General features: G+C 37.3%; 2 protein-coding genes across 3 annotated transcripts in view; one reads left to right on the forward strand and one right to left on the reverse strand.

Annotated features, from left to right (window-relative positions):
- Positions 1-13,031, reverse strand: part of phkb (phosphorylase kinase, beta) — a 111,308-nt gene extending 98,277 nt beyond the window's left edge. The window contains exons 1-3 of one of the 2 annotated variants that reach the window (XM_014983726.2): positions 12,938-13,031; positions 11,212-11,329; positions 7,511-7,597 (exon numbers count right to left, since the gene is read on the reverse strand). In XM_014983726.2, coding sequence (XP_014839212.2) covers positions 7,511-7,597; positions 11,212-11,266 — 142 coding nt within the window. In that variant the 5' untranslated portion in view covers positions 11,267-11,329; positions 12,938-13,031. The remainder of the gene's footprint in view (positions 1-7,510; positions 7,598-11,211; positions 11,330-12,937) is intronic. The other variant, XM_014983724.2, reaches the window with a different exon arrangement.
- A 423-nt stretch (positions 13,032-13,454) lies between these two features.
- Positions 13,455-25,908, forward strand: part of itfg1 (integrin alpha FG-GAP repeat containing 1) — a 164,093-nt gene continuing 151,639 nt past the window's right edge. The window contains exons 1-6 of the mRNA XM_014983727.2: positions 13,455-13,695; positions 14,903-14,987; positions 15,133-15,260; positions 18,829-18,886; positions 18,992-19,069; positions 19,180-19,274. Coding sequence (XP_014839213.2) covers positions 13,512-13,695; positions 14,903-14,987; positions 15,133-15,260; positions 18,829-18,886; positions 18,992-19,069; positions 19,180-19,274 — 628 coding nt within the window. The 5' untranslated portion in view covers positions 13,455-13,511. The remainder of the gene's footprint in view (positions 13,696-14,902; positions 14,988-15,132; positions 15,261-18,828; positions 18,887-18,991; positions 19,070-19,179; positions 19,275-25,908) is intronic.

The raw sequence follows: 25,908 nt of genomic DNA on the forward strand, positions 1-25,908 counted from the left end.
TTTGTTTTTCTTAAGAATCTATGAGGTTTCAACAAAACCGCTGCTCTAGGCGGTGCTGCGCTCACTGATAGCAACAAATTGGTTTTAACTGAGAGCTACACCTGTTGCTCATTCAGCTCCCTGCATTGTCTTCTCTCATTTTCTAAATGAATGCCAGCTAATGAAAACACGCAAGCCGTGCACCGACTGACCTTACTGAAAGCATAAACTGAGGAAGAAATGTACACCGATACACGCACACAAACACGTTGCCTCCATCAGAGCGGACCAATGGACTGTGTCATATCTGCAACAGGAGTGTTCATGGGTAAAATTGATCCATCCAGCCCTGAAGAGACGTTTTCTTCACAGGACACATTGACAATCTGGACGCAGTTCACAAGGGGCAAACTTTGCTTCTGCTAAGTTTAAACTGTACAACGATCCAGAAAGACGTGACCAGACCTGGAGGTCACCCGCGTCTTACAGGTCTAGGAATGAAGTTGAATAATCTTTTCAGTCTTTTCAGCCATGTTTGCTAGCATTCTGACAAATACTTGAAATGAAGAGGATTTTTGTGTCACATCTTTTAAGTTCCAACTGAAAGGATTAACCACCTTGGAGGGTTTACCCTCTTTATTAATTTTACATATCAAAAATGTCATGATTAAGAACAACAAATCAACAAAAGACAAAAAGATGGCCATTTTTAGAAAAAAAAAAGCTTTGCCAAAGCTTTGACAAAATGAGAAATTTATAAAAATATATACTTAGAATAAGTGATTGCATAAATATTCACCCCCTTCAAGTCATTATTCTAGATTGGCTGCAATTACGTTCCCATTTTTTCTTGCGTAACTGTTTGAGCTTTGCCAGCTTGATTCTGAACTGCCATACTTAAATTCAGCCACAAATCATCTTTTGTGGGGGAAAAAAAAGCGAAATTATGTTGATCATGATTGATTTGTAAAATCAACAAAAAGGGTATAACATGAATGCTTTCTATAGGGAACGGCATGTGTCTTGTTTTAAATAGTTGGGTAAACTGGAATCAGTGGTGTTTCAGTTTTCTGCTGAGTCAGGACTGGGTGAGTGAATCATCTTCATAGATTAAGTAATATTAGCTCAGGCTTGTCATATTTGGTTTGCAGAGAACTGTTCTACAGTATAATATCATCCTATACCACTATGACAAGAGCTACATAGTAGTTTATATTAGCGTATGTGTTTATTTGGGGTATGGATTGTATTTAACTGGCAGCTAAAGCATAACAAAAAGTCTGTTTCACTTATGTTCAATGACAAAAAAGATTATGTCTTTCATTTTGAGTCTCCAGTACACAGTCAATTTAGCTGTATTTACAATTTAACACTCTTATTCATCACATTACACATTCAGTATTCAAAAAAATGCTATTCTCACAAGCCTATTCTGTCAATTTTGCTCTCAGACAGTACCAGATACTTGATTTTCCTCATCACTGCTCTCTTCTGATCTTTCTACCTGATTTGTCAGAGCTAAAATTTTTGTTTGCACCCTCCTTCATGCCCTCTGCTCATCTGGGTTCGCAATAATCTCAGCCATCTCTCAACTACTCCACAAGCGCTCTCTACAATCTCCAGGGTCCTGCTCCAATTTTCCTTCAGGATTCATTTCTTCTTCTCACTTGACTAACAATTTATTTGAGGTTGTCAGCCCTGTAAAAAGGATAATATCCAACGGAAAGTTGCCAAGGGTTAAACAAATGCATACCGAGGTAGAAAAATAGCGTTGATTTCTACGTTGTGTCGCTCCAAATTCTGCAAATGTGTGCTTTAAAGATTTCCAAACAAGACTGGTTGAGCTGCACCAGGAGAAATTAGTGCTTCCTTGGGAAACTAATGAGAACTTCCCATTAGCTTGTCACTGTACTGTATCTACAGGGCACAGGCAGAGCTCTTCTTTAAATTAACTCTTTGAAAAATAGTGGTAACGGATGCACTTAGCAAAGAGCAATGGATACAATTCAGGCGACTCAGTACTTAGAGTAGGTTAAAATCAAGTGGAGAAGCAGTATTTTCCTGTCTCTGCTTCTTAGTGCGTGTTAGTGGTGATCAGACACATCGATACTGATGGGTGAGATTACAAATACAGTCACATAATTTACTGGTTCGGATTTTGGCTGATTATTCTAGGGGCTAAAGCACATCGAAAAGGGGGGGAAAATGGCGTGCAGATTATTTGATAGTGTATGGTTTTAGTTTTAAAAGATCATCTCTATTTATGTATCATCATATGAGTCCCTAACCTTTAAGATTTTTAATAAGCTAAAAAAAAAAGCAGTGCAGATTGTCTGGATATTGTGGACGACGTTGCCTCAGTCTTTTGTAGCATATTGTCATTACAATACAATTCAATATTATGAAGAAGGTTTCTTCAGGAAAGTGATGTGATTTTTATAGTTAAACTGCAGTTACATTAGATGCTACTTCCGAACCTATTGATATGTATTTATGCTCACAAAGAACAAATAATGAAAACATAAATAACCAAAATAGTACAAATAACAATCCTGGCAGTCAAAGATAAATCAAAATTATTATCACTAGAAGATCAGTTTTGCAAAAACGATAAATGATACAATAAATGCCCGTCATAGCAGGTTGATGGGTTTATTCACTGAAAGTGATAGGATTTTTAGTTTTTAGTTTTGATGTATTCAAGAACAAGTAAAAAGTGATGTTCCTGTATCACAGATCAGAGCCGAACACTTTTGACATCCAGTTGACTACTCTATGAATTTATAACATCTCTAGAGAAGTCTCATTTTTCTCATAGAATAAAATACAAGTGCATTTTCTGCATGTTTTTAAATCCATAGAGGTAAAAGGAACACAAACAGCTCTTCTCCTTCACAGTTATTCTAGTTTTCTGTACAAGCTGATGAATGACAAAATGCAGCTTTAGCTCACCAGATTTTAATCTACGTAGTTATAAATTATTCATGTTGAACACAAACAGATTGAGAATACCAACATCAACGAACAAAGCCAACTAAACCTCCACCAGCGAACGAATCGAGGCTTCACCGTCAGTCTGAACGTCAAACGTTTCCCCCCATTCAATGCCGACAACTATGAAAAGTCCAGTTTATGGCCACAGTAGTAACACCAGCACTGGCCCTCAGGGACAGCAGGTTCAGTGATACCAGAAACTAATAACCACATGAACCCAAGGGTAACACCTGGTCCAACACTGAATACTAAATGGAGCTCTAGCAGCGAGGATGAAGTGTTGCGCTCGGCCAGTTCCCTCTGCTGCTCTCCCCATCTGCCTCCATTGATTTTGCTCAGAAATAAAAAGCGGGGGGGGAGAGGGGGATGGAGTTTGACATCTTGAGGCAAAACAAATAGAAAAAAAAAGTGCTGCAAAGTGTTCACACATGCAGATCTGATAGCTGTTATCTAAGCAGTCAAAACGTTCAGTTTTGTAGCGACACATCGCTCTCTGTTATCACACTTATTGACTTGTTAAACAAAGTTGTAACTAGTAAGATTAAAAAGCAGAATTCTGTTGAGACATGAGTGTGTATTTTTTAAGCTAATTCAAAACTTTTACAGCTGCTTGCATCCCACCATCAGCTGTTGCTGACAACCACTGTGCTGTCATCAGTACAGTGTTTGCTGAGCTACAGACACTTCAATGCGTTGTGGCAACATCTGCTCATTTCAGTTGTGCCTCTCTATATGCTACACTTCCGACGTTTCAACAGTTTGTCAGCTGCTCTACCAAAGAGAAGACGACACTGGTTCTGTTTTATGCATGTCTCCTCTGATGACCTGATCTGGGAAAATCAGATGACAGTCATTTTTCTCTGATTGGAAAATAAATCTATATTTATGGTGAAAAACAAGATTCTTTTGGACAAACACTGAGCATGTTATATAACAATAATTGCTGCATTCCCATCTACCACATAATTGCATAATTTGTTTACTGGAAACACATTAATTTTGAAAAAAAAAATAATGATTTTTTTATAAAGTTTTGTTGCTAGGGTGAGGTGTTTTTTTTTTCTTCTTTTTTGGGCATATTAAAATTAGTTTATTTCATAAAACTGCAATGGAGACACTTTTTTCATATCACGAGTCACATGATCAACAGCCAGGTGTTGCCTCGAGCACAAATCACCAAAAAGAAGATGACAGCAAGTAGTTGTAAGGGTCATGGCACGGCATGTTTTTTAATGACTTATTGCGTGAACAAACTTATTATTCACATGATTTTAATTGTGTTTCTTATTTAATGGATACACTGAAACTGCGAAACTGTGGTCTTTTTCGACATTTGAAAAATACTGATAAACTTTTGCACACTTTTGTAATAGAAACGCTACTGTCTTCAGTTAGAAGCTTCTTCAGAACCACTGCAAAGCAAACTCCTACAGGAGATCCTTCCTGTCCACAGCAATCTGCACATTCAACAACTCCTTGAAGAAAACTATAAATTGAGTTACATTTAATCTCCCATCGAGTTTAATAAAGTACTCTTGAATTGAATTAACTCAAATGTACCACCCAATTTGAAAGCATTATTACCTTCTCTTATTCACATCTCCACCAAACAAAGACTTGTGATCACAATATTTTAATCTAAATGTACGTATGTGTTGGTCTGCTTCACTTTATACTGATAAGTGAATTTGTTTACATCCAAAAGAAAAATCTGAGAAAAAAAAATCAAGGACAATATGTGTAGCTGTTTGGCACCGAGTGTGTGCGTGCGTGTGTGAGTGTGGGGAGGCACTGCTGTTCTACAGTGCTGCACTCTCAGCTGCTGGTAATTCAGCAATCAGTGCTAATGTGTATTTATCTCTCCTGCAGTGGTGCTGCAGCCTCCTTCACTGATTACATATCCTAGAATTATCACCTGCACCGGGGCTCTGCTAGCTATCCATCAAGTTTGCGTCCTTCTCGAGTTCTTCAGAACTTTTAGGGGGTTTATAAAACTACTAATCAGAGAACCTTTCACAGATGCAAACATCTTGTATTCTTTTATTCATGCATTTTATACCCAGACCATATATGGCATGTGGTGGTATTTTTTATCATTAATTCTTTGTGTGACTAGAGAGTGCTCACAGTCTGTCTGTTGAGGTGTTTCTGTCTTAAAAATGGTATTCAGAGTCATTTAGATAGGATCTGTTTATGTGGCATTAAAAAGTTGAGGGAAATGTGCCTGTGGGAGCTAAATCAACTTCCTGTTTAATGGAGATAAACTGGCCAGAACTACAAAACAAAATGGACGACTTCTAAATCTGGATTACGCTATGTGAAGTTATCAGTTTGAAGATGATATCTTGAATTATATAAAAAGTACAATTATACACCCACTTCTGATTCAATTGACATACAAAATTGTTTAATCCTTAGAAAATTATGTTTCATATGACAGAAAAGTGACACAATCCAGATACAGCACCGCATTCAAAATCCTTAGGCACAGAAATAAAAAAGCTCAAAACCACCAGAGGACATACAGCGTCTTGCAAAGACTTCAAATAATATTCTGCATTCTTAGCGAATCCCACTTCAGAGTGCATAATGTGTCAATTAACCAGTTCTAAAATATACCAATAACTTGAATGTGAAACCCACAGTGGCTCAATTTCATCCCGCTGGCTGTATTTTCAAACAATACCATGTTAGCTATATTGACAGATAATTAAAAGAAGAGTCCCATAATGCATATACAGTAAAAGAACAAGAACTTTACAAAGTTATGTTATTAAAAAAAACATATCCAAGATTGACTTCCAAGTGGAATTGTTTCCATGGGCTACGCAATGCACAGCAACAAAGTAAAATCTGTTTCCTTGAAAGGTTCATATTGCAAAACATAATAGTAACTCTACATGTGTAATTCTTCAAGGACCTATACAACAAGTTGGAAAAACTATTAGATGATTTCCAGCTTTAAAGGGAAAAAAAGTAAGAGCCCTTATTAACAACAGGGTAGATTTCTTGTGGATTTCTGTCAACAAATTCAAGCAATTCATGATGACAGATTTTACAAATAAAGGAGAATAAGATAGATTTTAGCCTTGAGGCAGAGATTTGACATTTGGTGAGTTCAACATTGGGGACTCTCTTGTTTTACAAATCAGAACAAAAAAATGAAAGAAAAAAAAATTCTGATCCTCCCTGGATTGTATATTTAACTGAAAAAATATCAACATTGCATTGTGATGGACTGGAGATGTAAGAGTATACCTCTCTTGCCAAATGGCATCTGGAAACAGATAACAGCCCCCTCTCCCCCCAACAGCCCTACAAGGAGAAACAGGTATACACCACTGATGGATGAAAGAAACATTATTATTCACCAAGGTCCTGTTATTCCCTTCTATTATCAATTTCTCACATTGTTTTTTGCCCTCTTTTCTTGCTTTAGTAGAGTTTGGTAGCATTAGCTCCTACACAGTGTAAAGGTCTGTCCTACTGGTTACACGTCCTTCAGGAAGGTCAAGAATTAAATCTGTCCTGCTAATTAGTGCACCTGGCTAACCAATCCTAAACATCTCTCTGGAAGCAAAGGTTTTGGCAGTTTCCTGGTCTGCAGGATTCAAGAAGAGTTCATAGAAAGCCAAGAAGGAAATACATCAGCAGGAAGGAACATTTGGTTCCCAATGATCTGAGATGTGTTATAAGGTCCCATCTTAGTCAAGTGGAATCCATGATGCAGTAATGTGAAATGACAACAATATATTGGGATGCCAGTAGAAAAGACCTGAAACCTGATAACTTTATGAGAAAGGTAGTCTGGTAAAAACCAGCCCCTGGTTCTGCACTTTGAATTGTCCAAAGCATCGGGTCCCTCAGCAATTGAGAAATGGTTGCTTGCTGGAGGCGTGGACTCTGTTGAATTTTCAAAAGACTGGATCTGATTTTACCCAATTGCTAACAGTTAGACGTGACTTATGTAAAGCACTTGTTTGATGAAGCTTACAGGAAACTGTATGCACTGTAAACAACCCGTTTTGGAGAAGGGCCTCTTTTCCAACAATAAAATGTCTTAAACCTTCCACTTGCTCTGAATAATTGCTCAACATTTGGAAACAAGGCCAGCATGGACTGAATGGCTTTGTTCACCTCCTCCACTGCCATTGCCAAACGACAACCATAGGGAGACTACAATTCTAAAACGGTGCAGAAAATCGAAATTGTGTAAGAAGGCAATAGTCAGCTATGTCAGAGTTGTGCAAATTGATGCATATTTTAGGCAAAGAAGATATTGAGTCAAAAATGATCACCTAGGGTGCCGTGGTGGCGCAGGGGCAAAGCACAACCCATGTATTGAGGCCTTAGTCCTCATGCCGGTGGTCGCAGGTTCAATTCCCGGCCTGACCGCATGTCTTCCCCCTCTCTCATAACCCTCTTTCCTGTTAAACTACTTTCAAATAAAGGCTACTAGAGCCAACAAAACCTTAAAAAAAGTGGTCAACTAAATTTAAGAACCCCTGAGTTTTCCGTAGGGAGTGAATGAACTTACCTGCACTGTAGTAACGGTCCAGCTTCTCCCATAGGGGCTCATCCTCCCACTGGAGATTGGACAGCTTTAAAGGTTCATAGATGGAACCTGTAGAGGACATATTTATTACATAAAAACCATCCCATACAGCAACACATTTCCTTTTCTTTACTTCAATTGCTGCTTCATTTGTCAATGTGTGTTGGAAAAGGAAATTAACAACATGGGTTCTTGTTGCGGATATCTAACCAAATGGACTCCTACAAATTTGACTATTTCCAGTTAATGCAAACAAACAAGCAGCAGAGAATAGAAGCCAGACAAGATGTACTATCAGCAATTTCATTTTTTTTTCACTGCAACACACTGCATCACAAAGGGCTCAGATCAAACCATAATAGGCACACCAAGAACGAGAAATTCGAATAGTAATGTAGCACTCAACCAGGCGTTACAGAGTGAGCCGAGAGAGCGGGCAGTGGAGGGAACCCCCCTCTGCTAGGCTTTCTCTATTTTTCCACACACTTTTCTCTTTGTTAGATTTGCATTTTAATAGGTTTGACCTTGGGTCAATACCACAGGTAGCCCTCTGAAAAAATTCACATTCTTACTTAAATTAGCATAATTTCCATCAGCTTAAAAACTGCAAGGAACAAAACCAATCTCTTTTTTTTCTCCCCCTTTCTGATATAACCCTTTAAACCGGTGTAGTGGAAAATAACATTATTTCTTACATAAGAACAGAAAACGTGAGCTGTCCATGTCCAGCTAGTTTTAACCACCTCATGGCTAACTTCACTAATGAAAACCACTTGAAGCCACTTTGTCATAACTGCATATGTAGGTCGGCGTCCCTTCAGGGTTCCCAAATGATTGGAGGGGAGGAGCAGAATACCCCTGGATAAACAGAGCGTACAGCTAAAAGTGCTACAGCCCATAATGTTTCCAAAATCACACGATTGCTAAAATAAAGTTAATTTCATTATATTTCAGAATATCAAGTGTCAAAATGAAAGTTTAAGGCTTATGGTCTGTTATAATCAGAAAACATTTCTATTCTGATTATATGAAACCCTTTATTGTTTATGTATTTATTCAGAATTTGCTGCAAAATTAATATTCCTTCTTTCTTGTTTGGTAAAAGGAAGGTTTCTCAACCAACCCAACCTTAAAATCTAAAATGGCTGCCGCAACTTTAAGAGGGAGCGATATGGCGCAGAACGTTAATAGACGCTAGTCAGCACACCACACCAGAACGATGAGTTGAACTGAGACAGACGAGACATCTGGACTTCAGGTGTAGGTAGCTTCATCAGAGGCCTCTATGTGAGCTGTTTAACAGAAAATAATGTGGATGCATTTTGAGAAGTTTGTCTGATGCCACCATTAATTGCAGTAATGGCTGATGCAGTGATTTAATAAAGATACACGGCAACAGAAATGGAAACAATTCTCATACAGTGCAACAACCTCTATACTGAATGTGCTGCTAAAGGTTTGCATTGCTAATAGCATTAACTTGGTCACTAATAACAGCAACTGGTGAACTCACTGGTCTTTGAAGCTGATACTGGAGCACTGATACTGATTTCAGAGGTAAATAGAACAGGGTATGCAACATATAGGCCACCAGCACCTGGAGCTTCCTAAAATATCCTGTAGATACTCTACAGCAATTTTCTTTGAAGCAGTTTTCAACGAGAGACCGATGTGACTGAACTTACCTTTACAGATGTTAGGTTTATTAGTTCTACCTCATAGTTTGTCTTCGTACTTGAGCTGGGTTTCCACTAAACCAGCTCAAGTACGGCCTCCGTTTTGTTGAAGGTTATCTTCTATTTCAAGTAAGTGAAAAACAAACAAACTAGTATAATATGTTTATTTTTGCAGTCAAACAGAGCCATCACTATTATGTGTGTACTTTAAGCTCTCTGGTGAACATCTGGATATATTGCGCAGTTTAAACCATTAGTTTGCATACACTGAATATGCAAACTTTTTATTTACTCTGAAATTAAACCTGACAAAACTTTTTAATTTTTAGAATTACTAAAATTATTTCTATGTGCCAAACCAAAACCTGTTCATCTCTGGGTCACAGAACCCGTCTCCTTCCTGAGCGTTTTGATGACTGGACATTCCCATAATGTCTGTACTTGTTTATAAATGTTTGATCAGATAAATGAGACACCTTCAAGTATGTGGAAATTGTTCCCGAAGATGAACCAGACTTGTGCAGCTGCCATAATGAGTCAAGATATCTCTTCCTGTATCTTGGTTGGTTTCTACTGACTTTCCCCATCATGTCAAATAAGAAAGCAGTGTGTATCAGGTGTGACTCAAAGCTCAAGGGCTTTGAGCTTCCAACTAACTCAGGTGTGTCAGTTAACATATCAGAGGTTTCCAAAGCCACATCATCATCATCTGGGTTTTTTGTCATTGTTTTCAAAGTTTTAGTTTTAGACATGAGTAAGTAAATCTCTAACATATTTTTGTCATGAGGTGTGGCTTTATGGTAGAACCAAAATGCAGACATGAAGTGGGAACATGGATCATATCAAGTGTTTAATGAAAAAAATATCAAGGAGTTCAAAAATCACAGGAGCGAAGACAAAACTCAAATAATAAATTCAACACCTAACCAGGGATACACAGGGAAAGACAGAGTTGACGTGAGGATCCGACGAGTTGTGGGTGAGACAGAGGACCTTAAATACTAGGTAGTTGTGAGTATGACAAAAGGACATGGCTGATGAGTTAATAGATAACAGGTGTGGGTAGTTGGAGCAGGGATCAGGCTGAGGGGAGGTGAGAATGAGGCACAGGGAGCTGGGGAGATACACAGGGGAACACAAAAGAGTGAGGGAAGAAACACAAGGGAGCTGAAAATAAGTCTAATATTAAAAAAACACTAAGACTATAGAAAACATGATAAAGAAAGAAACAGAGACATGAGGGGAAACTATTAAAGAGCTAAACAGAAACAAGGCTGATTTAAAAATAATAAGAACTCAAGAACACAGAAACCAGAGTAACCCAAAGGACTAACAAAGAAATAAACCTAACTAGAATCACCAAGGATGGACATACGAAGACTCTGACATAGAAGAATAACTAAACCTAGAGTAAGAAGATAGCTACGAACACTATGAGCTGAAATAAAGAAACACATGAAAAAGAAAGATCTAACAAGAAATTAGTAACAACAAATAAGATATCAACAAAAAGTGAACTAAAACAATGGTAAGTAAGAAGATGAACAGCAAAACCAAACCCAAAAAACCCAGAGTCTTGACAATTTTCTCTCTCATTATTGTGACATTTAGCAAACAGAAATAATTTTGGTAATTCAAACCAACCTAAATTAAGAGAAGCTTGGTCTGATTTAACTTTATCCAATGAGGAAATATATGTGTTTGTGTCCTTTTATTCCACATCTATAAACTTTAGGTTTCTACTGCATCTCTCTAGCACGTCTATTAAACATATTTCTTAATTAATTGCTAACCATCAAGAATTAAGATTTAAATTCCATTAAATTAGGAGAACAAGCTGCTGTGGGTATACTGCATAATGACGTGGAAAAATTAACCCAGTCAGTTTTACCATTAAACAAGTAAGACATGGAAAACCATCCAAGGATCTAAAAGATTTCTGAATGCACTTCCTGCCCGCTCTGGCTTTGTGCATAACTCTGACCCATATTCACTCCTGCTACTTACCGAGTCTGTGAACTTCTCGATGGGGCTGGGCAACCACAGCCATTGAGACAGCCATGCTCAAAAGGTGAAATTAAGGCCAACCGTCTCTCTTTTTCTCTCTCTCAGCTAAATCAGAAATCTACAGCAATTCACAGGAAGCAGTTAGTAGCACAGCGTTAGATTTGACACATGCGCCAATCAACAATGAATTACATTTAGAGGCAATGATAATGAACAACATGCAGAGAATTACAGCACATATTAACAATGACTTGCAAAATTATTCATACCCACTGATATGGTTGTTTTTTTTCCAGATTTTATTACACAAAAAACATAAACTTCAGTGTATTTTAGTGGAATATTATGTGGCCGACCAACACAATATCAACTGTTTCTTAATCCCCCCCCCTAAAATTAGAAGTCTGAAAAGTACAGTGTACAGCCTTATTTACTTTGATAGTCCTAAATAAAATCCAGAGCATCAAACTTATTTTAGAAGCTTACATTTTTTGTATCTCAGTATAAACACAACGGTTCCATTAAGGTTTGGGGCAGATGCAGCAGCCCGTTTGCCGTTTACGCAAACAGAGGGAGCCTCAGGCCTTCCTCTGAGGCAGATTATATCGATGGGTTGGTCCAAATGGTTTTCCACTTGGACCTGTTTCCTTCAAGGAAGCCAAATACCTCAGACTGAGGCATAGGCCAGGCAATGACCCAAAGTGAGTCCCTAGTTCTAAATCCTTTCTGACTGCACTTGGCAATTCTTATTTTGCAAAGATGTATAATCACAAGGGACTAAATTTGCAATACATTTGCAATAACTGCAATTTTAGTCCCTGAATGTGCAAAGCTGGTTGAGACATAACTCAAAAGAATAGGCTGCAGCTAATGCTTAATTTTACCGTACTTAAAAAAATAAATACATAAAAATTATTAAACCCTGCAGACTGTCTGTAAAAAGTACAAATAACTCTTCAGGTTTTTTTCTAAAGAAAAAAAAGATACTATCTTATCTACTACTTTGTTCTGGTCTATTGCCTAAAATCCCAGGGAAATACACTGAAATGTTTGGTTGTAACATGAAGAAAGGGCTTTGAATACTTTTACAGAAGTCATTTTGTGAACTACATAAAACATAATCTACTCTACAATGATGATGTAACTATGAAAGTCGACAATAACTGCAATTAAATCAATTATTGAAGCTGTTGAATTACAGTAATTTTGAGATGTTTTCTATAAGCTGGACCAATTTTAGTAAATTACCCAGATACATAACAAGGATGCAGGAAAGGATCTGAATACAGCTCAAAGCTAAACAGGTCACCTTTTTGTAATGCAACTTTTAAGAGTTTTGTCCCAACAAAAGACAAAAGTAAATTTTTACTCTCACGATGTTTCTTGTAAACTCTTTAAAATTAAACAACCTTTAGCATTTAAGAGGCCCAGCAGGTTTGTGTATGACTCCATCACAACAAGGCAGCGCAGGAGCAGAATGTTTTGCTGAGGGTCCCGGCGAACCGAGACCCTCAGTAAAGCTCCTAAAATAGCGCCAAAGCTTGGCTCATGAAAACCCCTGACCTTTCCTGCTTGTACCATCACCTCAGATCTGAACAGGTTGAGAGTACAAACAGACTAGAGTCAGGCCCGAGGTTGCCGGGCTTTCACACACAAGCTGTAGCAGTGCAGACACCGCCGGGGCGCGCCATACAACGTGAGATCGTGCAAAGTAAATGAGTCAGACCTGATCTCTTTGATCGGGCTTTAAATTCCAAGAGTTTCCATCCGACATCTGCCAGACTCGCCATGTTTACTCTCAGTCAATTCCGCCAGGACATAACAGCGTTTCTGCTTTGTGCCCTTCAAAGTAAAACGTCTATAGCTGTGATTTACAGTCAAGATGAGAATATATTACATTTTAGTGAGTTTGGAGGAAAACTTACAAATTAAGTATTTTATGGTATGAAAAATGTTGAGGTTTAGTTTTAAATGTTCAGCTTTAAGAATTAAATGCACTTATTTTGAAGAGCAACAGCAACGCTTCCCTTGCTACTGTTCTCCAGCTTCAAACACCTGTTATTTGTAAGGCTACCAGTTTGCACGACATTGACGTAAATAATTTAGTTACTTTATTAAATAATTTTGGCGTACTTTATGATTTTATGGAAACTAACTGCTGATAAAAATAGGACAAAAAATCTGTACAGATCTTTTGAAGAATACTTATTGTATTCAGAAGAAGGCTGTGTTCCTTCTAGCCGTAAAGCGATGTGCCGTATTCCGGTTGGTGGCTGTTGTGGAGCTGCACTTGTACCAGGATGCGGATGTTTACATTAAAGACCTTTTTAATAACGTTTTTGTTACTTTTATTGGAGCAACAAGGCGTCTTTGCTCTTCAAGATGTAACTGCGGAGCTGTTCGGGAACAACAAGTATGGGACGGTGGCGGCGTTTGGTGACTTCAACTCGGATAAACAGACTGACATCTTTGTCATCAGAGAGCGTATGTAATACTGCTATCATGAGCGACCTAGCACACAGCTGGTCAGATGAATATAAATATACTTTTATAGTGATAAAAATAAATTGTCGGCAGATGTGTTGTTGTTTTCTGAGTATTAACTTTCGAGGAGAAAGCATACCTGTAACTCCATCGTTTGTCAAATGGAAACTTCCTTATTTTCTTAGTTTAAAAAATTACTACAAAATACATCCTTTTTTACAGCCGTAAATGCGCAGGTGGAATTTAGTCATTTAGACCTCATTAAGCTATTGCAGTAATTCAGGAAGTAGACATAGTTAATTAAGCACACCTGTGTTGTTATCTGCTGTCACGAGACAAAAGTGTGCGGTCAAAGCTCGCTTATTTATTGTTTTTAGTGTGAAAAAAAAAGGAAGAGACATAAATTATTCAAGCTCACTGTAAGTAAAGCCAGTCAAAAACAGAGCTTTGTCTGATAATGACTATATAAACCCTAAATGCTCTCTCTAAATAAGTTAAGCGAATAAAATTTTAAAAAGCCTTTTTTTCAAATTGAAATGAACGATTGTGAACAAAATTGGTTATGATGTTTTATGTTTTTATCATGTAAATCACTTTGAATTGCCTTGTTGTGAAAATGTGCAATCCAAATAAATTTAGTTTTACTGGTAGTTTTTCATGACCCTGGCACAGAAACAGATGCAAACTAGGCCATTTAAGCTTTGATAATCAAAGCTGAGGCTCTCTAGACCTAATTCGGCACCAGAACCTTTGATTCTGATCTGAATCAAACACATAAATCATTAGAGAACTTTAAAATTTACCTGGAAATTTTCCAGATTATTGTTTTTTGTGAGGAAAAAAAAGAACAGGAAATATAAATGGCAAAAACTCCAACTTGTGTTTACATATTAACAGTTATTATTGGTTACTACATTTTACTACACCATAGATGCCAGTCATGCAAGTTTCCACTCATCCAGCACAAATAATAAAAAAATTGATGGGAGTGTAAATGACATTTTAAAATAACTAGCATTGCAATGATTATGTTTGATTTAAAATTGATTTTATCCACTTTTTAAGTAGTTGAAATCCGGAGAACTTTACTTCATATCGCCTACTTTTGAATATTTGTCAATGACTGGCTGCTTGTCCATACCAGGGGTTTGTTGTGGTGGGTAACAGATCTGTTTTAATTCTCTGTGTTATTTTCCAACTTTTGCAGAGTCTGAGGTGGTGATTTTCTTGGCTGACTCCAAATCTCCTTACTTCAAGCCCAAAGTTAACATCACCAAGGACATGTTGAAAAGGTAAATATTCTGAGAAATAATGTCTTGTTTTCTTTTGACAGGTAATTATACAAGTGGTACATTCAATGTTTCTGTCTGCTGTATGCATGCACTTTGTTTTAGTGATATGATAAATTCATGTCAGTGCCCCTCTTTCCTTTTCCAGGGAGAACATCACCAGTGTTGTTCCTGGAGATTATGATGGAGACTCTCAGATGGATGTCCTTCTGACAACTCAGGACACATCTTTTAAAACATCAGTTTTAATTTTCTGGGGAAACAACCACACAATAGGTAAATATTAACAATAAATGATAGCTTAGATTGAATTCAATCTTATGTCTGAACTAGTTTCTTTCCCCCCCCACAAAATGTATGTTATAAATACAGTAGTGTGAAATGAGTATTTTTGCCATCTTACGGTTTTCTTCAGTTTTTGCTTTTTCCATTAGTCACAGTTTGATTTTTCACATCATAAAAAGTATTAGTTTTGGAAAAATATTATCTAAATAATAAATTATTGTCCTTTTCATCAAGGGTAAAGAAACTAATAAAGTCCTCTACTATGTGAAAAAAGTAGCTAGTTTTGCTGCGGTTAGCAGGAATCAAGAGTTTCTGATAACTGGCAATGAATCTTTAACATCACAACTCAGTATGAAGAGTGTTTTTACTGAAGTCCAGACTTTGACTAGGCCACTCCAAAACCTAATTTTGTTGGGGTTTTTAGTCATTTGCTAATGTGCTTTGGCTCATTCTCCTGCTGTATAACAATTAGTGGAATTGGGATAATATGGTTGGACTTTGTTCCTGAAGGATGTTCTGGTAGAAAGCAAAATTTGTTATTCCATCAGTTACAGTAAATTGTCCAAATTTCGAGGAAGCAAAGCGGCCACTAACCGTCACACTACCAGCACTGTGTTTGACTGTCGGTGTGATGATCTGTTTCTTAAATGCTTTCCTAGTTTTAGGTCAGACGTAACACGGCTCACATGTTCCATAAAAGTTAATCTTTTGTTTTGTCAGTCCACAGAATATTTACCCAACAGTCTTGAGGGTCAAAAAGATGTATTTTGGTAAATTTAACAAGAGTTTTTATGTTCCTTTGGATCAGCAGTTTTAGCTTTGAACATCTCCCATGGCTTCAACTTAGCCCCATCTCTTATTATTAAACAATGAACCTTGACATAAACTGACTAAGCTGAGGTCTGCAGAGCTTTAGATGCTGTTTTAGACTTCCTGGTTGGCTAGTTGATGTGCAGTTAGTGTAATTTTGGTTGAACAACCTCTCCTATGAAAGTTCACCACTGCTGGATATTTTTCTCTGGTTGTGAATTTTGGTTTGCTGGTCTCCCAAAGTTTAAAAATGGCTTTCTAACCCCTTCCAACCTTCAGTAACTACTTTTTCTTTTAGACGACATGTTGCTTTTTGAGACCTTTCAGGTGTTGGGGAGCTTTCCAGAAAACTACTTTAATCAGAGTTAATTTATGATTTAAGAAAGGGCTATAGCTTTTTCTTCCAGGTTTGGATGCCTTTTAGTTCACCTTGTTGAATGAAATCATAATTTGAAACCTTGTTTTTTTAATTCCACTCAGGTTATTGTTGTTTAACAGCAACATTTGAGGTCTGACAGAAAAGCAAAAGCAGAAGATGTCATTAAGGGGGTAAACTGTTTTCCACCTCCTCACTGGATGCATTTAGTTTAAATATATTGTGAGCGATTGCATATTTTTGTAGAACTAGAGCCACTGATAGAAAATGTTCTTATCATGCTTTTCCCACAATTTTTATGACAGATTTTTTCTAGTATCCAATAAGTGACTGCACTATAAATAGTTGAAGATTTTTGTATGTTTCCAAATCTCTCATATACACACTTTATGTTTCAGTTGTGTTGTTAATACAGTACAGTTTGTGTTTCCATATTGTTGAGACAAATCCAGTTTTTTGATTCTCCCCTGATTTTCTTTGTTGTTGTTTTAACGTAGGACCTTCTGTCATTTTTCAGTGTGAAAATAAATCACATCTTTAAGCAGAACTGGATTCTGTACAATCCTGATCAAAGCATTGAGAGGAGAAAAACGATTCTCCTGTCTGGTATTCATATTTTATGCTACTGGATTGTAATCAGGTTAAAAGTTGAGCTCCAATAGCAAAAAAATCCAGACAAGCCAAACAATTTAGTTAATTTATTAAAATTCTAATTTAAACTGGAACATGGTGCTCGTTATCTAGTTAGCAGTTTAATATAATTAGAAAATCATCTTTAACAAAAAAAGCCTAAAATGAAATGAAACCTAAAAATGTGAAAATTCTTGACAGGTCACAATGCATAGCAGGGCTGTCAAACATATTTTCATTTTGGGCCACATCAAGATCAACAATGTATTTAAGTGGCCTGTTGTAGTAGACAGTATTGATAAAACTACCTATTAACAAACTGTTAAAATATGAATAAACAGCTGTCTTTGCATTTGAGGAAAACTACTTGAAATTTAAACATATCAAACATCTTTTCACATTCATGTGATTTGGCAGAATACAGGGTCTCCACATATCCTAAAAAAATCTTAAATTTATGTATTTAAGGCATTAAAAACTATAAAGTTTGCCTTAAATACGCTTACATTTCATTGCGGCAGGACTATTCAGTCTTGTAAGTAGGTATTTTGTTTGTTTTTTTGGGGGGGGATTTTCTGTCGGGCAAAAATTTGAGTCACACTTGGACATCTTTTTTGCCTTCGGTGACTCGAAGTGGTCGTTAACAAGCTGCTAATAGACCCTTTGTAGTTAGCTAACTTTTTAAAATGTCTTTTATAGATAAGTGTAAATGTATCACTAGTTGACAGGATGACATTTGTTTTTACCACCGGCTCGCTTCTCTTGCCAACCCATAAGAACCAGCAGGATCTCCAAATGTCCCCTATGTTAACAGATTTTTTGGTGTTAAATTTCATTCAAACTAGCATTTAAAAGGTCTTAAGTCTTAAATTTGACTTGCTGCAGATTCATTGGCTGTCATTTAATTGACAAAATAATTTTTAAGCATACTGTTATCTCAAAGGTTCTATTTCTAAAGACTACAGGGCCACATAAAAACATCTGGCGGGCCAGATCTGACGCATGTGATGTAGAGAAACCAGTTTAGAGCAAACAGAAATGTTTTCAGAGATGATTGCCTTCCGTCAAGAGTTCTGCCCCTTGCAACATGTCAACATATCCTACAGCTGCTTGATGCCTCTGAACAACCAGAAGCTTTGCTATTTTGTTGAATAAATGGATTTTCCTTAACTCTGCTCTGCAGAAAGTAGAAAATTCTTGTCATGCCAGTGAAACTGAAAACTTTCAAAAGAGTGTGTAATAATGTACTCTTTAGAAAATCAAAATTTCTTTCACCTTTTCGTGTCCTATGCTTAAGGAGGAAGCATATTTTGTTCTTTAATATGCCATCTTCTGGTTTTTGGGCCACAGTCAGCATCAGTAAGGGCTTTAACTTAGATTTGGGATTTGCCTGTGTCTTCCTGGAAACCCCACTGGATCTGCTGGATCAGTTCAGGACCTTTTATTCACCTTGCAAGAGATCTTAGTTGTGCAGCTCAGCAGTCCTCTGGAAAATCTTTTTCCCTTTGCTATCTGGGGTTCATGAGAGAGAATATCTGACAAAAAAAGGACATAAAACTCAAATGTCTGCACATATGCTGCCTTTTAGGGCCACAGATTAGAATGTGTTAAGTTTAAATGTAGTTTTCAATCATTTGTCTGTTGCCTTTCTCCTGTTTAAGTCTCATTTTACCAGTCAGACTCTGCTGCCTTTTTGTTCTCCTTTGTAACTCATGACCTGCCTTCTTTATTCCTTTCCTGCAGAAACCTCTAAGAGGCATACCATGAATTTCACCTTCACAGATCAGCCTCTTGTTATGGAGTAAGTATTAGTTTCAAGGTTTTTCAGATGCATTATGCTGTGAATATTTTAAATACTAATTGCAGGAATATACTAATGTCCCTAATGGGTTTTTCTTTCCCACAGTTTCAATGGCGACATGATTCCAGATGTCTTTGGGGTGACCACGCCTACCCAAACTGTAGTCTGCTATCTTACCAAAAGGTGAAAGTAATAATACCTTTCAGAATGCACATTTCTTAGCATTGTCATTAGCTGCTATTCACTAATTTATTCAGAATAATATAGAATCATGTTTTTTTCCCCCACTTTAGGATTCAAGAGTGCAGGAATGATTTTAATAAATCAATCAAAATGCGCACTCCTCACTCTAATGCTTTCATTGACCTCAACAAGGACTTCACTGCTGGTGAGTAACAGATCATTTATCAAGTTTCCAATAAGAAAAAGATGAAAAATGTGTTTTGTTTGACGGCTCAAACCAACTACTTTATGTTTGTCGGCTAGAGAAGCTGAATGAATGGTAGTGGCAACATACAAAGCTACACTTTTTGTCTCCTGATCAGTGTTTAAGTTTTTTTTCTTGGGTAATTATCATGTTTATTATTATTTTTGTTTTAAAATAGTGACTGTAAAAGCATCTGATTCTGTGGTCGTATTCCTAAAGCAGCCCTGCTCCCCACACAGCTGTAACCGGAGCATTTCAGTAATAAATACTGACAGCTCCAAAATTACACCAAGACTGACTACAGGCAGAAACCTTAATACATCTGCCTGTGAGTGTTGTTTTCTATTAGACTGGTGATGACAGTGCTTGTTGTCACTGAGATTAGTACAGTCAAATTGGATTTTTTGTTCTCAGATTAGCTTAAAATTGATTCTTGGACAACTTACTCACATCACTGAAGAAATAAAAACACAAATTGTTTATCAGATTTTGCTAAGGACTTCAACATGTGAAAGTTGATTCATTACATAGATTTTAACATGTTGAAAATTTTTGATTAAAATCCTTTTTTTAGCTTATACAAGGTTCAGAGGTTAGCCATTGTGTTCATGTGAACAGGTTTTTCAAAAGTTCTAGTTTGTTTCACACAGTGCAGTGTGAAAGCAAACCGCAGCAGCTGAAAATGTAACAAATGTTGCAACTTTGGTCCTCAATCAAACCCAGTCTGCCAGACTATCAGGTGTTAAAACACTTTTATGCCATTCTTCCTTGGAAAACTGTACAGGCTTTGTCAGGTTGCATGTGGATTGCCTTTGAACAGTCCTTTTCAAGTCCTGCCACAAATTGTCTTAGGATTAGCCCTGGGCTTTGACTGGGTCATTCCAGAGCAACCACCTTGTTGTCTATAAACCCTTTCTGTGCAGCTTTGTGTTAACTTGGCGGAAGTTAAATGTTCTCCAAAGCAGATGGAAACTCCATTCATTTCACCTTCTCCATTTGCTGAGAAGCATCACCAAAGCATGACACTGCCACTGCCGTGCTTCACGCTGGAAATGGTGTGTTGGTGGCAATGCACATTTGCTGTCCGCCGTTTTTTGTTTTGTAGAAATCAGATTTCACTTTGACTTTAAGGGGATTTTTGTCCTTTTTTCTTTTTAGTCAAAATGGCCAAAAAAGCCATGATCAACAAAAATCATTTTGTTGATCGTGATTGATTTGCAAAACAATAAAAATGCCTAAACATCCGAGAGGTGGAATACTTTTTATAGCCACTGTACAATTTGAACCTGTATGTACCAATCAGTAGAGCAGGGGGATCTTTGTGGTAAATCTATAACTTTTTTATGCCCTTTTTACTTTGCATTGGACAAATGTGTAGCAGAGATAAGAGAAAATTAATTGGATAAATCTTTAAAAAAAAACAAACAAAAAAAACAATTACACATCTGGTGGGTTTTTACTCCTGGCTGCTGCTGTTTGTGAGGGGTGGCTTACAGAATGCAGGAAGAAAACAAAAGTGAGAGAGAAAAGCAGGCAGGAAGCGATGGAGCGATAAAGCTCAGCTGGAAAGGAGAGATGGTTTGAAAGAAGAGGATGGCTGGAAAGATAAAAGAGGGATGTGAGGGGGGGAGAGCTTTTAGAAAGGCTCAGTTCACTGTTGGTGGAGGCCACCTGCTCCTCTAAGCGCTACCGGCTGGAGCGTCATAGAATGGAGCAGGGAGAGCTTGAGTCTCTAAGATGGGCAGGTTTGTTCTTGTCAGCTGGTTCAACAAATTCATATCATTCTTTTCAGATTCTTATCTGTATCAACCTTTGCCACGTTTCCTGTTTTTCTTTTTACATCAATAGCCTTTTTATGTTTTAGTCCATCAGAGGAAATACAAACACTGAAGTAAATACTCTGACAAAAGCTGGAAAGGTTCAAGAGATAGTAAAAGCCAGCACCCAGAGGTACTGTCTTACAGCTGCTTTGTCTTTTACCTGCTGGGTATTAAGTATTGTACCTTCAGTTTTTGATTGACATATCTTTTTGTGCAAAAATGTGGTTGCCTATCAGGATTTCTTACGAAGAAGCTGTAGGACTGAATTAATTTCTCCTATTGTGCTTGAAGCCACATACTAGTAGTCAGTTTTTTAAAAAGTAAAAGTGAAAACAGCCCACAACCACTCTTAAAATAAGAACTCTCACATAAGAAGAAACATCTGGGTCATGAAGTTTCTGTGTTGACAGCGTTTCTTTTTTTTTGTGCAAATCTGCTGGGATAAAAGGAGTAGGCGGCCTAAAATGTAGACATCTTTATAAATTAATCTGCATGAATATGTTATTTACCAGCGAGTCAGAAAGCATCCCACTGAAACTAAACAGAGAGTGAATTGATATTTGTTGTTTTAAAACTTTTCAATTGCTTTGACCCTTTACCAGTGCAAATCTTTATCTTATGATTTTAATCAGTGTGTTTCCAGGGGGAAACGGATGGCGTACCCCATCCAACCAAACAGAGAAGCAACACACTCTGGTCTTTTACTGGTGCCACTTAAGAACAGGGAGAGCGGTTTCACTGCAGTGTCAGGACTCCAATCCTGGTCTGTTCAGTGCCGTCACTGTAAACAGTTTCATAATGGTATATTGGCTGACCCCACTATATCAGCAGTTCCAGCTATGGAAGGAAAAAAAAAACTGGAATTGTTTCCTTGCTAATGTCATGGCCTCATTTAGCCTGCTTATTGGTCTCTCTGGCCAAGCAACCTGGCGGTGACAGTGACATATAGCATACGGCCCATAATCTTTTCATAGTGTCATCTTTTGGCAGCCATTACCTCTAACAGCAATATATTCATATCAGATTAGTGTTTTTTTCCCCTTTCTTTTACTGCCAGTTCATTTGTGTTTGTCAAACAAATCAAGAGACTTTAGACCTTAATAAACCTCATAGATTTTCTTGTTTTTCGACAAACACTTCCTGAAAACACTTGAAAACCGAATGGGTGTAATAACACTTTGCAACTACCTGATGGTTGGACAACTTAAATAACAGATTACAAAACATTAAATATATTTATTGTTGAGTTCATCTGTCTAATTATTCAATAATTTAGCAGCAAAAAAGGATTTTTGGATTGAGAACGTTGCTGTCTTTGTCAATTATATGGTTTTTGATTAAAATGCAATTATATGCGATTAGTTACAGACTCTACAATTAACATGGTTCAAAATTTTAATCAAGTCCCACCACTAGATTAAAACCTTGATATATATTAATACTGTCAACTGGCCTTCTCCTGTTATATTCAGGAAGCATCCCCCTATTTAGGTCTGCCATTTGAAGAAAGTTATTATGGCTCCAGGCGTCACAATCACGTGCCTGAAGAGAATCTGTGGAGCAGGAGTCTACCAGCAGCTTGATTAGAAACTTTGTTGAGAGAAAATGTTGTAATTGCATAGTACTTATAGATGGTATTTTGTGAGAAAGGCATGCACAAAGACAACAATACTGGCATAAGGATTCATTGCTAGGCAACAGGGATGGTAATTCTCTGCAGCATCCAATTAAACTACCTCTGTGTTGAAGTGGCTTGTTGATTGTCTGACTAATATCACAGGGGTGGTGGGAGAAGAGAACAGATTTGCCACCTAACAAGGCTGGCCGAGAAGAACAGTTGCTTGTTCATGAATTATGTTTACATTTTGCAGGGCACTATCAGAAATTCTAGTTTTGCTTGTCATCACGCGTAAGGATATTGCATGAGTTTTAAACTCACCAGCAACCACAGTAGTAATGTCTGAAATATACTGCTTAGCATTTTCTGGTAAACTGTCTAAATGTATTTCTCAGCCTCTTTAGCTCAGTAATCCCAGGGAAACTCTTCTGTGATTCCTCGTTTTGCAACTGTATGCTATCAAAAGAAGTTCAAAACTGGGAGGCTAATCCCTAATTCAGATTTCAGCACACTTTAATTTCTAAAGATTCTCCCTCCAGGACTGATCCCCTTTCAGATCACAGGTCTGCAATAAACATGCTCCCACAAAACAACTATTATGCATCATTTTTTCCCCATTATATTATACAAGTTTATTTTCGATTGGAAATCCTGTGTGCTTTCAGAACAGGCAGTTGAGATTGCAGAACCAAGGGTAGTGACTTAAAACTCACAGCGTTCACCTGAGCAATATGTCTGAGGGGGATTTGCTAAATGGTTGAGCTTTTTAACTTCAATGTGTTAAATATATCCTAACTTGTGTATTTTCTTTAATAAGAATCTTTACGCTCTTGGGAAATCAATTTGATTAGGATTCAGAGGACGAAGATGATAAGTGGATTGAATACGTAACATTGACACAAGTACAGATCTATCACTGCATTTGTAACAAAAACTAGATCCTTCTTAGCAGAAAATGCTAGCTGCTCCCCATCAGAAAATGCTTTGCAGTAATAGTAATAGTCTAACTTTCTAGGTTGTTTTGCCTTTTCTGAATTGTGGAGAATCTTAAGCATTGCTAGCTTAGTGGGCTTTTAGTGTTTTACTTCAATCTTCACGTCAAAACCTGTTAAAATGTTTCTCATTTTTTTCTATTTCTAAAGATTTTCTTTCAATTTCACACATCCTGCATATTACCTGTATCTTGCAAAAATGTATTTTTTCTTTTTGAATACTTATAATATTAACTGTAAACTGTCCAGAGGCCACAATTTCAGAGTTTTGCCTTTTACAATTGGGTTAGAAATGAACATCAAGATATTTGAACACTGTTTGCTTGCTGAGTCAGAATTGTCCAAACTCGCTTCTCAAATGATTAGATGTTCTTCTTCTAGATCTAATCCTTAGCATATTACAAATACTACTATATGAAAGAGAAGGGAAACAATATTTTTTTTCTACTGCTCAAACAGTGGAATATATTCATTAAAATGTCATAGTCTCCTTTGGTGTTCCACAAGGTTCAGAGCTTGGTCCAGTTTTAAACATCCTGTAAATGCTCTCATTGAGTGATGTCATTAGGAAACACCACGTAAATTTCACTGATAACTGATGCAATCGAGATTTATTCATCCATTATACCAGTTGATTCCAACCACTTCCTTGGCTTATAGGGAAGGAAGTGGAGTTTCCCCTGAACCCCAACTAATCTGAGGTTGTTGTTGTGTGTCCATAAAAGATCCAGGACAGGACTGAGTAGCCATCCATATTCTTACACTGGTGAGAATGTGGCTGTAGTATGTGGCAGGCTGAAATATCTCAAAGGCTGGGCATTAAAACTGTGTATTAACGTTTAGCAACTTGGGTGGATTTTTGCTTTTCTTTTATCATAATTACAATTTTGTTGTTTAGATATATTTTCTTGAATAATGCACTGTATGTGAGGTCAATGTAGTTTTACCAAAATGAGTGAACCATAATGGGTTTGTACTGGACACTGCTTTTGATTGCAATAGTCAGCGATACTTAAGGTGCTCAGACTTGTGAATCCACAACATATTCCTGTCTATGAAATGAGCTGATATGAGTTTGTTACCGTAGCTTCTGAGAGGAGTTTCTATTTACGCAGATGTGTTCAGCATATAGGAAGTGTCATGAGCAAAATAGGATAGCAAATGTGTGCGTGTGTGTGTGGTGAGTTTTGGACATAATCCTCCCTATAGCTACTGCACCTACGTTGTTCCCTGTAATGGTTTTAGAAGATTAGCTCTTCCGGGAATAGCATTGCTCCATTCTGTGCATGTGTGTTTTTCCATGTTTGTGAATGAGCCGTTTTGATGGATCGGGGTGGAAGACACAATGTGGAGTAGGGCAACATATTGGCTTAGAGATGGATTTATTCTGCGGAGCTCAACACTTTGTTCTTGGCCTGGATTCAGTATTTTATCAGTCTGTGTGTGTGCGTGTGTGTGTGTGCGTGTGTGTGTGTGTGCGTGTGTGTGTGTGTGTGTGTGCGTGTGTGTGTGTGTGTGTGTGTGGTGGGTGTGCATATCAAAACTAGCATCAGGGTGTTGGGGACAGTTTAATAATGGTGTTGCTCAAGCTTGTGTGGGATTAGTTGGGCTGTTATAGCTATTGAAGCTTACATAATTATGTTTGCATTGATTTATATCTGTGTATAGGGGTGTAATGTGGAGTGTATCTGTTTAACAGCATTCATTCTTTATTGTTGTACCACAGTAACAAGTCTGAATTAGCAGTTCTGAATTTTTAGCTCCTCCTAACACATACAAGTGCTTGTTATGAAATGATTTTATAGATTTATAGCTTTTATGAACTGGAGAAAGAATCTTTTTTTTTTTTTTTTGGTCTTTGACCTGCTGATCAGTGGTCAGAGCTAATGAAGAAACATTTGGCTGAGTGGTTTGATGTTTTGGCTGCAGAATTTAAATAGAGTGTCCATACTGGGAAGGTTTTTAAAATCAAAATAAAATGTTTGGGATTGCTCTATAATTATTTATCATGTGGAATATGCTTCATTGATCTATGTTTTTTAAGTGCAACCTTCTGAAGCTTTCTTAAGACTATTTGGAAGATGGTCACTCTGTTCTCGCATCCATTCTGTTAAAATGGCAAACTTTACAGCAAACGTAAAAAATCCACCTTTAACCTGTTACAG

Source organism: Poecilia mexicana, unplaced genomic scaffold, assembly GCF_051168715.1.
Source record: "Poecilia mexicana isolate PSO_F unplaced genomic scaffold, ASM5116871v1 scaffold_3, whole genome shotgun sequence".
In the NCBI taxonomy this organism is placed as follows: Eukaryota; Metazoa; Chordata; class Actinopteri; order Cyprinodontiformes; family Poeciliidae; genus Poecilia; species Poecilia mexicana.